This window comes from Lonchura striata, chromosome 14 (assembly GCF_046129695.1).
Source record: "Lonchura striata isolate bLonStr1 chromosome 14, bLonStr1.mat, whole genome shotgun sequence".
NCBI lineage: Eukaryota > Metazoa > Chordata > Aves > Passeriformes > Estrildidae > Lonchura > Lonchura striata.
Window position 1 is genome coordinate 11,221,768 of NC_134616.1, and position 13,777 is coordinate 11,235,544.

The 13,777-nt window shown below is 40.3% G+C and overlaps 1 protein-coding gene across 6 annotated transcripts in view; it reads left to right on the plus strand.

The window, feature by feature from the left end:
- Positions 1-992: 992 nt before the first annotated feature.
- VBP1 (VHL binding protein 1) overlaps positions 993-13,777 on the plus strand; it is a 38,702-nt gene continuing 25,917 nt past the window's right edge. For 3 of the 6 annotated variants that reach the window (XM_021547821.3, XM_021547826.3, XM_021547828.2), the window contains exons 1-8: positions 995-1,218; positions 8,692-8,834; positions 10,016-10,091; positions 10,909-11,011; positions 11,202-11,295; positions 11,405-11,516; positions 12,544-12,650; positions 13,265-13,306. In XM_021547821.3, the coding sequence (XP_021403496.2) occupies positions 1,086-1,218; positions 8,692-8,834; positions 10,016-10,091; positions 10,909-11,011; positions 11,202-11,295; positions 11,405-11,516; positions 12,544-12,650; positions 13,265-13,306 (810 nt within the window). In that variant the 5' untranslated portion in view covers positions 995-1,085. Of the gene's footprint in view, positions 1,219-8,691; positions 8,835-10,015; positions 10,092-10,908; positions 11,012-11,201; positions 11,296-11,404; positions 11,517-12,543; positions 12,651-13,264; positions 13,307-13,777 lie in introns of all 6 variants that reach the window. The other 3 variants (XM_021547827.3, XM_021547822.2, XM_077786548.1) reach the window with 2 other exon arrangements.

Sequence of the window (13,777 nt, forward strand, 5' to 3'; positions counted from 1 at the left end):
TGCTTCTGAAAGTAAAACCTGCAAGAGAAAACTCATCACCACAAGAACTAGTGTAACCGCGTCTAGCAGGTGTCCCTGCCCATGGCAGGTAGGTGGAACTAGACTGTCCTTGACGTCCCTTCCAAGCCAAACCCTTGCGATCTGCGATGAAAATCTCTCTGGGTCATTGCGCTCGTCCCCCGCGGCAGCGCTGCCGGGACGGCCCGGCGGGTTTCGCTTTCCGTCCGCACCCGCCCGCGGAGCACAGAGCCGGCGGCAGTGCCCTGGAAGGAGCCCGCAGCCAGCTGGGGAGCGGCCTCGTCTCCCGGGCAGATAGCGACAGAGCGGGAGATCGTGTCCCCAGGGAGACTTAGGTTGGACCAGGGGAGGTTTAGGTTGGACGTTAGGAGGAATTTCTTCACAGAAAAGGCCATTAGACATTGGAATGGGCTGCCCACGGAGGTGGTGGAGTCACCGACCCTGAGGTGTTTAAGAAAAGACTCAGTGCCGCGGTGTGGTTGACATGGTGGTGCTCAGTCACAGCCTGGAATCAATCATCGCAGAGATCTTTTCCGTCCAACTTGACTCTGTGATTCTGCGGTCTGGGGGCGGCGAGTCACGGAGCGCCCCGGCGCTGCGGGGGTGGGTCCCGCCGCCCGCGGACACCTGAGGCCCGGCGTGGGGCGGCCTCGGCTCCCGCCCCGCTCCCGCCCCGCTCCCGGGCCGGCCCGGCCGGGCCCCGGCCCCGCTCGGCCGCGGCGGGGCGGGAGCGGGGCGGGCGCGCGGTCACCTGACGCCGCGGCCGCCGCCATTTTGTCTGTGAGCGTAATGTGAAAGGGAAAGCCGGGGCGCACCGCGGGCGGAGGCGGCAGCGCCGAGCGGTGCCGGGAGCCGAGCGATCCCCGCCGCCGCTCCGCGGAGCAGCGGCAAGAGCCCCCGCGGCGGCGGCCGACAGGAGCCGCCGAGGCGGAGCCCGGCGAGCGCTCCCGCCGGAGGGAGCCGCCGGCGCCCTTCCTCCGGGAGGCTGCGCTCGCCCCCGGCCCGGGGGAGCCGCCGCCCCGGCCTTGCGGGGAGACCGCGGCGGAGCCGCCGCCAGGGCCGCGGCGATGATGTCGGGGCAGTCGATCACCGACCGCATCACGGCGGCGCAGCACAGCGTGACCGGCTCGGCCGTCGCCAAGGCTGTGTGCAAGGCGACGACCCACGAGGTGATGGGCCCCAAGAAGAAGCACCTGGACTGTGAGTAGGAGCTGGCGGCGGGGCCCGGGGCCGGAGCTCCGGGCTGGGGCAGCCGGGCCCTCCGGCCGCGGGCGGGGAGAGGGGGCAGCCGGCCGCTTGCACCTGGAGGGGAATGTCCTGTCAATCTGGGTGGACCTGGCCACTGTGATCTCCAGAACTTATTTTCCACGTGGACGGAGCGGGGTTTGTAACACCTGGTCGTGCCCGGGGAGCAAAAATATTCCAACCTCACGAGCTGTTCCTGTTGAGAGCTGCTTAGCCCTTGTGCTCTGGTTACAGTGGTGCTTATTAATCCGGCACCTGGGGAAAAGGTGTGTTTACTGTTGCAAGGCAGAATGTATTTTTTTAAGCACTGTTTAGACCTGTGCATCCCGTGGACTACAGCCGTTTAAACATTTCGAACATTTCTCGAAATATCATAGTTTTCTGATTTACGGCTGCCGAAACGAGGTAAAATATTAAAAACGAGGTAAAGGGAAGGGCGTAGGTTGATCCGTGCGTTTCGTCTGGATGACAGTATGTTGTCGCTAATACGTTTAAACTTAGTATGTTAAAACGTCTTTATACCAAGAGATGCAGAGAGTTACCCCTGAAATCTACAGAAGTATTACTGGTGTTGCTTCGCTTTTGACTTTAGTAACAGAGTAATTATTAGAGTTCCTGTCTGACTGCTCAAAAGTGCACAAACCTGGTACGTGCTGTAGCACACCTGCTCTCCAGCTTGTAGAAGCGAAATAAGTGTGTGTGTGTGTTTCCAATAAAAGAGAGGAAAAAAGGCTTGAAGCCTTTTGCTGGTTTCTTCAAAGACTGGCTGGTAGCTTTGCAGAATTCATACAAGTTGATGGTACTGAAGGTGCTTCTGGTTCAGGCTCTCGGCAGAAGCGTTCTGGGTTATATTGTTTGAGGATAGTTGGGATGTGTGACCCTGTGACACTGGTCTGCTCATACTGTCTTGTGTGAGAGCTTTAGGTGTGGATCAAACAGTTAAAACCAGCCAAATATATATTTCATTTGTTACTGATCTGAATGGGTGGCATCCAGCTACAGTAGTGATCATTGCAGCCATTGTGTTGAAATGAAAAGCCTTAAAACTGGGTAACTGACAATTTGTTTCCTAAAGATACCTTTTTAAAGTTACCTTATTTCTTCTGGTCTTGTGTTCTGCCTGTGGTACAAGTTCAGTGAGGTAACCTTTGAGTCCAGAAATGGCAACATAACAGGAAGCCAGAAAGTGGTGACAGTTTGCTCAATAGTTTGAAAGCTTCTGAATCCTAAAAGAGGTAGTGTGTTGATTGAAAATATTACTGAAATAATATCATCTGCTATAAGTCACCCTTGCAAAATAAGAAAATGGAAACATGGAATGATTCTTAACTTAAGAGTACCATAAACTGAGATTGCTTTTTGACTAAAAAGTTCCTTTTGATCCCAGCTGTTTAGAGCTGTCAGTCTCCTGGCAGTCCCCTTCTCTGTCAGATGAGTTCTGTATTCTGGTGTAATTCATTTGCTCAGACCTTGGCCTAAGACAGACAAAAAAATCTTACTGTCACTTGGTATCTGAAATAGAGGAATGCTTTGGAGTGGTAAGGGAAAAAAAGATATGAAATATGGTACCTTAAATATGCCTGTAAGGGGTTAAAAAATCCCAATGAATGTGATCCTGTCTCCATTGAGCATACCCAGGCACTGCTTTTCAAATATCTGCAACCCTTTGAGTACACTTCTTATTTTTTCACTTGTACATAGGACTTACTTGTATTAAATGTGAGCAGGTATTTACAAAATACTATAATCTCTGCAAAAAAAATCATACAGTGTATTTTTCCAAGATACAATGCAAGTACTTCCCAATTTAATACATTATGAAGGAAAACATAGCTTGGTTTAATGTCAAACTCTGATAGTTGTACTCTGGTCACTATGTGTTGTGTCATTCAAAATGCTACACCATCTGGTATTATTTGTAATTGCTGCTCAGGAAAAAGCTTTACCAGGAACAGTGTGTTGAAAGTTGCTGTAGCTGTATCAGGGCTTGTGGAGGAGTATCAGTTTGTGCCCTCCGTTCAGATTAATTCTTAAAATCCCCTTATTGCCAAGTTTTCTCAGCAAGAAAATCTGTGGCATTACAATATATGTTTTTACAGAACAGTCTTACATATGCAGTGTCTGTGAGTATTTGAGTCTTGTGGTTTGTCTGACTACTAACTGCTGAGCAGTATAGTCATATTTTACCTTAAGAGTGAAAAAACACCCACGAAAAACCCACCCCAAAAACCTAAGCAATGTCAATGGGCATACTTGGGGATTTACCTTTCAAAGTAGGTCATGGTGTCCTAAATAAGTAAACAGATCTATTTCTGTAGTATTTTGTAATATTTTTGGATAATATAAAATGTTCTATAGAGGCTGATAATGGAGCCATCTGAAGGTCTTGTCTCTTCTTTCCTAGTGAGAGTTCTGTCACTTCTCAGCCTGCAGAGCCTTACAGCAAAGTGGGGCTGTTATGCTTCTGGAGGCAAACCTCTTGTCTAACCACTGAAGAGTCACAAGAAAAAAGAATAAATTAAAGCTGTAGCCAAGCTGGTAACTGGCTGAGTAGATTTGTGTGTAGACCGAAACTTGGAAAAAACAAACCCCTAAATTAATGGCAGCTTAAACTTTTAAATTAACACAGCAATGTAAAAACAGCTTCTGTTAACTTGTATACAGCCCACTGAAGAAGCACAGGGGAGGGAACAGTAGTTAATGTTGCTAATCAAAACTTAAAACTCCCATAATGTATACAAGCTTTGGAAACCTAAGGTGGTAATTCTGGTACTCCCCATTCTTTATTTTGGCAACCAGAGCTTTTGACTGTCAAGTGAATGCTGATGGAGTGTGGCTCTTGCAGAGATGTGCAAGTTGTGATACAGGACAAAGGCATTTTCTTGAACCCTTTACGCAGACCAGGGATTGTCATTCATTTGAAATTCTTTAGCCATTTGTGAAGTTTGTCAGTACAATAATTGAGGAAATTTAACTTGAACAAAAAAAAAATAGTTAATATTGTTGGGAACTATAAATGGGCGTTGTATATAGCTTTTCTTAAAAACATTATGGGCTGTCTGTCCTGTATCCTTGTTTAGTGGGGGAGTGAGACAGAATAGCTGAATTGCTTTGTTTGTGGTAAAGTAACTCAAAATTCAGATGTAGCTGTTATTATACAACTGAAATTTAAAGATTGCTCGCAAACATGGACATAACAATGTTTGTAACAGTTGAGTGCTATCTTTTAAGTCTTCCAGCAAAAATTGTTGCATTCCTTGGCTATGTTGAGAAAGTTGGCTGAAGTGGCTCTGATATTTTATATTTTTGTAATGTGCCATATACGATGCAACTTTCCAGAAGAAAATGTATTTTTTAAGACTGCTGGGACTAAGAAAAATGGTCTTAAAGCTTATGTCTGTCTTAGAGCAATTTCAGTCCTGTGACAAAATGGAAGAAATACAGGAATATTAAACTATTATGGTTGCCTTTATCTTATGTATTTACAGCTCTCTTGAGAGAGATTCCTGACTCAAGAAAATTATGACCATTCATAGTACTTAAAAGTTGAAAAGTATGTCAGTTTTTGTCAGTGCCTGGCTGAGAATTTTCCAAAAACCTGATATATGTATATTTTATTTTGTATTTCATATCTGGATTTATGCATTCTGTTCTCCAAAGAGCTGTACAGCTTCATAGATAATGTGCCAGTATTTCAGATGAGTTGTAGAAAAGAAATACTCAGTACTCTTCTAGGCAGTAAGATTTCCACTGGCTGCTTGAAAACCTCTATGGTACTCTTCTGGTTTAAAGCTGCTAGATTTATTTTTTTATTTTATTTTCATTTTTCTTTTTTTTTCTTTTTTTTTTTTTCTGTGTGATGTTAACATGTTTCTAAATTCTGTTCTAGAAATAGCAGTGCAGTTTCACTTGCAGTTGAAATGATTCCTCTGGGTAATTGGCAAAATGCTTTGAGTTGTGAAGTGTTTGTATAAGTACTGCGCTAAGAAAATGAGCATCACTCACCCTGTGCATTTCATTCCAGTTTTTGCTGCCAACATCCATGTTACTGTTGCCCAGCTGTCAGTCTCTCAGGTGCATGTGCTCTTTTATACTTCCAGCTGTATGGGGATTATAGCCTTTTCCTTCTGTGCCACCAGCTGTAATAGATCCCTACAGTTGTCTCTATAGATACTCCTGTTGTAGTCTTAGAAATATCATTTTAGAGAAATGGCGCTTGCATTTCTTTTTATGTATCTCAATTGTAGGATTAAAATGTAATGGCAGCTTTATTTTTATTGCTGGTTGTAAAATATTTTTTTTTAATTACCCCAAGTGGCCTTATTAAAGCCTTGAAGTAGCTTTATTTTTAAACTTGGTCTTTTGCAACATGGTCTTAAGAAAGTCCAGTCTTGACCTATAACATGCACTGACATTTTTTGCTTAGTTTAGTATTTCAGAGACATTTTGTTTGCCTAAGCACATGTTCTCTGATATTGGTAACTGTGACCTACATGCTTGGGTGTTGAAGGAGGTTTTGGAATCAGACCACACTGTGCTGAGCACCTCCTGTAAAGATGGTCTTAGGCCAGCCAGTGAGTGTTGTCCTCAAGCATGTCTCGAGTGCAGGGGGTGGCAGCTCACTCAGCCACAGCTTGAATTAGACTCCTCGTGGTCCTGCCTATGTGAGGTATTTCATTTTGGTTGCCTTTTGAACTGGACAGACACATATCTTACACAGAAGTGCCCACACTTGAGAATGAAACAATACCAAAAGAGCTTCTCAAATACAGCAGAGCTCTGTCAGCTCCGCTCTGTTGCTGACACGTGACAGAAGAGATCTGCATGGCTTCTTGTGGAAGTAAACTTTTATTCTGGCATTAGGTAAAACTTGTTTCATGGCTATGGAGAGCTCACCAGTTAGAGCACTGCACGCAGGTGCTAACATAGTAGGATTCCTGTCACATTGTGCTCGAGCAGTGCTGTAAGAACACTCAATAGCAGTCACAGACATTAGAATGTGCAAAGGATCTCCCAGTGTTAGCACCATTTTGGGGTCTGCTGGAACATCTGCTGGGAGACCTTAGCTTGAGGGAAGGTGACAGGATAGGAATCTCTCTGGGGAGTGCTGGCAAAATACAAATGAAAATACCTTGGCTAGCTTGACTGGAGAGCAGCAAGATTTTGGTTTTTAACCTGGATATTCCTTCTTAGTTTCATTTGTTATTTAATAAGCACATTTAATACTGAAAAATCTTCAGTGAAAAATTTGACTTACTTACTGGTTATATGAAGCAAAAGGACTTTGTGCTGAATTAATATTTTCGATAAGCTGTGTGGTCTTTGCCCTCAGCAGATCAATGGGATTTCTTTAACTGTTATCTAGTTTTATAGGTATTGCTCTTGAAAAAGTTTGAGATTTTTGTTCCTTGGGGTATTGTTGATTGGTTGGTTTTTATAAACGGAGACTAGGACTTGTAATAGTCCTGTAACATATCTGGGCAGGGTACAGACACAACAGCTGCTGTTCTTAGATACTGCTCAGTATTTTCCATGTATTTTTATAATACTTGATTATAAACTGATTGGATTTAGGAAGACTTAGTTGCCTTAGTGTATGTTGAGAGAACTACTTAGAAATGTCACAACAAAATTCTCATTCAATTGATGAGGCTGTTGAATTATAATTTAATATTTTTCTATTTTTCTAATTCTGGGATTGGGACATGCTTCATTATATGGGGTGATAATTGCCTATAGACTGTTTGGACTTCTAGGTTAAAGCACTCTTACTTTGACAGAGCATCTGATGATACAACCATGAGTAGGGAGTTGTAGCTAACAAATTATTTGGGTTATGAGAAAGTTCACATTTGTAAATATTGAACTATTTGAGACTCAGCAATAAGGTTTTGGTGTATAGCTTGCTTAAAACTTTCTGGTGCACTTCTTTTTGTGCAGTTATTTCAGCATTTTTGTGTATTGCTAATAAGAGTGAAAATTTTCATCCCAGCATCCATATTTTGTACGTACTTGGAAACCTCTCTTATGTGAATGAAATTACTAACTTAGAACTTGCATTTTATAGCTTTTTACCTTAATGAGATACTAAAATTCTTTACTCTGTTAAAATTGCTCTGGTTATTAAACTATTTTAAACAGCAATAAAAGATTCTTTCTTAATAAACCAATCTTTAGTTAAGGCCCATCTGTAATATACTCTGTGCGCTGGAAAGATACACATTTTAAGTACAGTATTTCTGTGAAATATTTTGTCCTAAATTGTCAGTGTGTGAGCTCTGAGCTGACATTTGAAGTGCTTATGATGACACAGACTGTGCTGTCCGTGCTGCTGCCGAGGCAGAGCAGTTGGCTGCTCGGGTGGTGCCAGCAGCTCGGAACTCGGCTGCTGCCTGCCTGCCCAGCTCCTCATCCAGACAAGCTGCACAAACAGCAGTGGGCTCTGCTACCGAGGGGCTGCTCACGGGCTCAGCTGAAATGAGAGGCCACAAAGGAAGCTTTTCAAACCAAATGTTTGTTTTACTGGCCTTGCCCAGTCCTTAGGGTGTACTTTGATCACACCTGAGCCAAATTTAGCACAGAGAGAGTAAATGTCTGATGTGCATGTCTTGAGGGGTTTAGAGTAGTCCTGGGCTCAGTTCTCTGCTCTTTTCTCAGCAAGTACCTTTCTTAGCCTTCTCAGGCAATGCCCTTCCTGTGTGTCTGCTGCAGCCTGTCCTGATTTTGTACGAAATCTCAGGCAAAGTCTTGAACCTCTCTGTCTCTGACCTCCCAAGTTAATGTTCTACTTACTGAGTTTATTGTTAGTCTAGGCCTGAGATCTACCATTATCCATCATGAAATAGTAGGCTTGTGCTCAGGTGTTTTTAAGTTAAGTGGAAGGGTGGATAGATGCAAATTCTTGCTCTTAATTCTTAAAGAAAATAGGTGTATTTTACAGATTCATACCATCTCATTTGCCATCATGTGTGAGTACTCAGACCTAGCGGAAAGTGGCGGGGTTGTGCTGCCTGTTGATCTCATGAGGTTGGGATGTTTCAGCTTTTCCTTGCTTCTCAGATTTTCATTTTTTTGGTTAGATGGAGTGGCCTTGGGCATTGAGCACCTAGAAGGTCACACATCCAGCAAGCTCACACTGGCTTTCAGAAACTAATTTGGGCTCCATTTTAATGGAACGGGTTATTTATTGATGAGATATTGGGACTCCATAAAATTACTGAAATGCCTTTGAAGTTCATACTTGGAGTGTTTCAGTAAAATGTAGTGAATCTGAGCAAGGAGAGTAAAGAAACTCAATTATTTCTTAAACAAAGAACTGAAGTTAATGCTTCCAGTATGAATTCTCAATGTAAAAACCACAAAATAACATTTTGATCCACCGAGCATGTAATTCATTGTAATGCTTTAATTTTTTTTTCTTAAATTTAGATCTAATACAGTGCACAAATGAAATGAATGTGAATATTCCACAGTTGGCCGACACACTCTTTGAGAGAACTGCAAACAGTAGCTGGGTTGTAGTGTTCAAAGCTCTAATTACAACACACCACCTCATGATGTATGGAAATGAGGTAAGACATGATTCTCTTGAAGCCTAGACAGCTCTTTAAAAATTGTCTCAATCTGTAAAGCATTAGATAGGTACTTCAGTTTTTCAAAGATTTTGTTTTTCCTTTGCCGATAGCTCTAAAGTATTTTTCCAGAGGGGAAAAAAATATTCATTCATTATTTCAATACCAAAATATATCAGTGTTTGCAATTTACCTGCAGGTATCTGGGTTGTCTGTGAGGGAATAATGAGTGACCATTCTGGAATAAAGGCTTGAAAGACTTCTGATGAGCTTTACTTCATTGGGGTAGTGCTTATCAGTAACAGCACAGCAGAAGAGTCTTGTTAGCACTCCATAAATGTGCATCCAATCTAATAACAGATAAGAAAGAATACTTCGTAAAGGGGAGAGGAATATGGTGACTAGAATATTTGATCTTTCAAGACATCATCTGATGGGCTGAAGTCTTCATATATTGTTGCTGTTAACATTCCTGTGAAACACCATTCTACTGCATTTAATTCACTTAAATTATTTCATTTTATTAAAAGCTTCTTAGTGAATAAAATGGAGTTAGAAATGTAGCCTCTCTTGCACAAGCCTTATGTTAAAAGCTAAACTTTGCTCAGGTGACAGTCCTGAACCTGTGTGTGGTCACTGACCTAAGAAATGATGGTTCACCACTGGTAACACCGAGGTGACGATTCTTCCAAGTGCTTTCCAGCCATTAAACTGCTGTGAAAGTTTGGTGTTCCTCCTCTCTGCAAAGCTCTGTGAACTTGATGGAAATGACCTGTAAAACATAGTGTGCTCTTCACACTACAGCAGCTGAGCTGCATCAAACTTCAGCAGCCTGGATTATGCAAGTAGTATTTTTGTTTTGTGTTTTCCAGCTTGTCTGTTCTAAAGTACAAAGTTAACTAGGCAGCTTCCTCTAGGATTATTTACATTTTATTCATGAGCAGTGATGTCTCTTTGTTTAGTTTAAATTTATATTTTTGCCAAATTGAGTTTTGGACATCAGAGGCTTTGCCAAGGAGTATTTTCAGCTTTTCCTCTATTTTTTTTTCCCTATTAACTAATTTCTATTGTAGATAGAGGTTACTAGAAACAGTTACAAGGTAAATGTAATTTGCTTGTAAAATGCTTCTATGTTTTGTCTCTCACAACAATTACATTCACAATTTTTTCTTCACCAACAGCGCTTTATCCAGTATCTTGCATCCCGGAACACTTTGTTCAACTTAAATAACTACCTGGACAAAAGTGCCATGCAGGGTAAGGATCTTTCACTGAAGGAAATATCTCTACTCCTTTTTTCTCTGTGATGGTGCATATATTGGTGCACACTAGGAGCTAAATGACATTTAAATGGAAGGATGTTTTGATTTTTATTGTGTGAGACATCAAAGCATGTCCAGCCAAGAATGTAGACACAGGTAAAGTGAGATTCTGAGTTACCTAGGTGAGTACTAGAAATCTGTCTGTAATGTATGTAGCATTGCGCATACACAGCTGTAAATTTTACAAAGAGAGCTCTTGATGCTCATTAGAATAAACCTGATGAATTATCAGCACAATAATAATTTTTATTGTTGTATTTTAAAGCCTCAAGAGTAAATATTTACTGTTAAGGTGTATGGAATGATAACTAAGATGTGCTGTATAAATAGGGAGAACCTCTTCAAATCTCTGATAAGTCCTTTAATTACTTGCTAGTGGTAGAAGGCATTTTTAGGGTTTTATGTGGGTTTTGAGGGATGGCAGATAAGTTACCAAACTCTTCAGCATTTTGCTAGAAATACATTTTTATTCTGATTTAAGGAACATCTTAACAAGAACTGCTTGGTGGTTGCCTAATCTTTTATGCTCAGTTCTTGTCTAATATTTTAATGTGTTTAGGTGTTTATTCTCATAATCACAACAAATGCTTTCCTAATCCACTTGGGAAGAAACTAACATCATATCTCAAGATCCTGGAAAGTGCCTAGGAAGGAATTCTTATGCAAGCTGACGTAAAATGGAGCAATTCTTGAAAAGAACTGAAAAACTGTAGCCCTCTAAAATGTCTAACTTTCAAATGCTTAACTTGTAGGCTATGATATGTCTACCTTCATTAGGCGATACAGCAGATACTTGAATGAAAAAGCACTTTCATATAGACTTGTAGCAGTTGACTTCACCAAAATGAAAAGAGGGTAAGACTACTACTGCTACTTCTGTTTGATCCTTCCTGTTGCAGGGGGTGGGACAAGGAGGAATACAGTTGTTCCTGAGGTTGTCATAGAATAGTGCTCCTTTGGTCCTCTAAAGCAATATTGCATTGTTGAAATGATACAATAAGTGCCGAGATCTCTATCTTGTAAACCTGTGTCTTTTACTCTGTAGGATAGATGGAGTGATGAGAACTATGAATCCTGAGAAGCTTCTGAAAACTCTTCCAATCATACAGAACCAGCTTGATGCTCTCCTTGATTTTGATGTATGTACTTTAAGTTAAACTCAGTGTTAAGTAACATTCTCTCACTTTCAAGTGAGAGTTTTCTTATTTTGTTAAATACTAATTTACTTTCTCATTGCTTTCTACACAGGCAAATCCAAATGAACTAACAAATGGTGTTATAAATGCTGCCTTTATGCTCCTCTTTAAAGATTCCATTAGACTTTTTGCAGCATACAATGAGGGGATTATTAATCTTTTAGGTATGTGAGAATTTTTTTAGCTTTTCAATTTTGTGAAAGATACTGAGAAAATTAAAGAACATAGACAATGTCTGACTTCAGTTTCTTAATAAATTTTCTTTGCTCTGTTGCTGTGAAATGAAGCCTGTCTTAGTTTTAGTGACCAGGAGCATAGGCTTACACATCCACTTCTACCTGGAAGAATACATGTTGAAAACAGAAAATGAAATGAGAGGGTGATTGGCGAGACTGAAACCAAAATATCAAGAAAGTGCAATGGATAACCTTTGCAATTGGACTGTAAAGGTTTGGTGAGATATATGGTGTTTTGAGTATTTAATATACTCACAGTGTGGCTGAATTCTGTTTTCCTGTTCTTCAAAACTTGACTGGTCACCTTTGACAGGTACCTGAATCTGCCTGAGCTGATGAGATGAAATGTAGGGGTTTTTTTAAAGGATGATAAGCTCTTAGCACAGCCTTTTCGTTACTATTTAAGCAAATTTATGAATGAAGCCATCAGTTTGTTCTGTTAGTCCGTTAATTTTTATTCGGTGCCATATTTGTAAGTATATAGGGCAAAACCATAAAAAGTAAAAGATGTGATTGATGCTCCTTTTGGTAGGTCCGTTCAGTATACATAGCCACTTCAGTATCAAAATTTATTGATACAGGGTCTAAAAAGGTAAATAAATACCAGGAATATTTTCAAATGATAAAATAATTTCTCACTGCCAGCTTTTTGGAAAAAAAAAAAAGGCTTTTTGAAATATTCACCATAATACCTAATTTAACAATTTGCACTGATTCCCACCCATGTTTAATAAATTTTTGCATTATAGCCTAATACACTGAAACAGAAAATTCAGTGGTTTTGTATTGACTGACTTATTTTAAAAGGTTTCAGGTATTCTTATAAGCATGAAAATGTGAATAGCTTTGAATTACATCTGTTCTCTTGCTGAGGCTTTTGTCAAATTCTGCAATACTGTGTCAGCTTTTTGCTGGGGAGGTTATTATCTTACAAGAGTTTTATTTGCATCCTCAGAAAGATATTTTGATATGAAGAAGAACCAGTGCAAAGAAGGCTTGGATATTTACAAAAAATTTCTAGCCAGAATGACCAAGTTGTCAGAGTTCCTCAAAGTAGCAGAGGTAAATAAATCTATGTGTATGGAAAGAATATAATTTAGCTGTCTGTATTGGTAGAGTATCAATATTCATAGGAACACCTTTAAACAGATTGTTTGCTTAACTTCATATACAAGGAAGTTTTCTAGAGATTAGGTATTTTAAAGATTGTATATGCTAATTAACATGGAATAGGATTCTTTGGTGTCCTTTTTATTAGCCAGACCACATAGTAAACTTTCTGAAGTGCCATTATAAATTTCATGAATGCTCCAGAATGTATAAACTGATTATTACAGTCTATTTAAAGATATTTATAGGGCTCTCCTTTACTGTAAGTACTTAAAAATTGATAACTAGTTTCAGTAAGCAGTGGGGCTGTTTCTAATGCTTCTAGCAGGCTTTTCTACATGAAAGTTAGGCTGGATGAAAAGCTGAGTTTGCATTGAGATACAGTTTAATGTATTTTTTTATTTCTAAGATGTGTTCCTAGTGAAACTTGTACCAGTTCAGAAAATTATGATTATCCCTTTTTAATATGCTTGCTTCTATGTAAAATTCAGACACTGATGGTTTTGATTTTCATTGGCACTGCATGTAGTAATGTACTTTTTTTCCTTCTTTTTTTGTAAACCTAGCAAGTTGGAATTGATCAGGGTGACATTCCAGACCTTACTCAGGTCAGTGTACACTGCATATTGATTAATCCAGTCTTTTGTTCTTTGTGCTTTTAAAGGTTGGTATGTGGCATAGTAATCTTTCTTCTCAAGACTGTATTCTCTTTCATATATTTATATGTGGGAAATATGTATAGTAGCTTCTCACATGGATTAAATGTACTCACTACTTACACTTTGCAGTTCTTAATGTGGTTTTTTTTGATTGTTTAAAGCAATACAACCCACAGAAAACAATATTTTTTCAAGAACTTTTGGTTTTTATCATAGAAGGCAGATAAGCAGAAGTATCTTGCCATACCTAGAGGAAAACCTTCTATTTCACTCTAAACTAATGTTTTCCAACACACTTAAAGATGACAGTGAGCTGGTTTCAGTTGAAATCTTTTTGTCTCCTTAAGTCTGAAGAATAAATTTGATGTTTCTGTATCAGCTCTTAATGCTGGCTTTGATTTTACTCAGTAGTATGAGGGA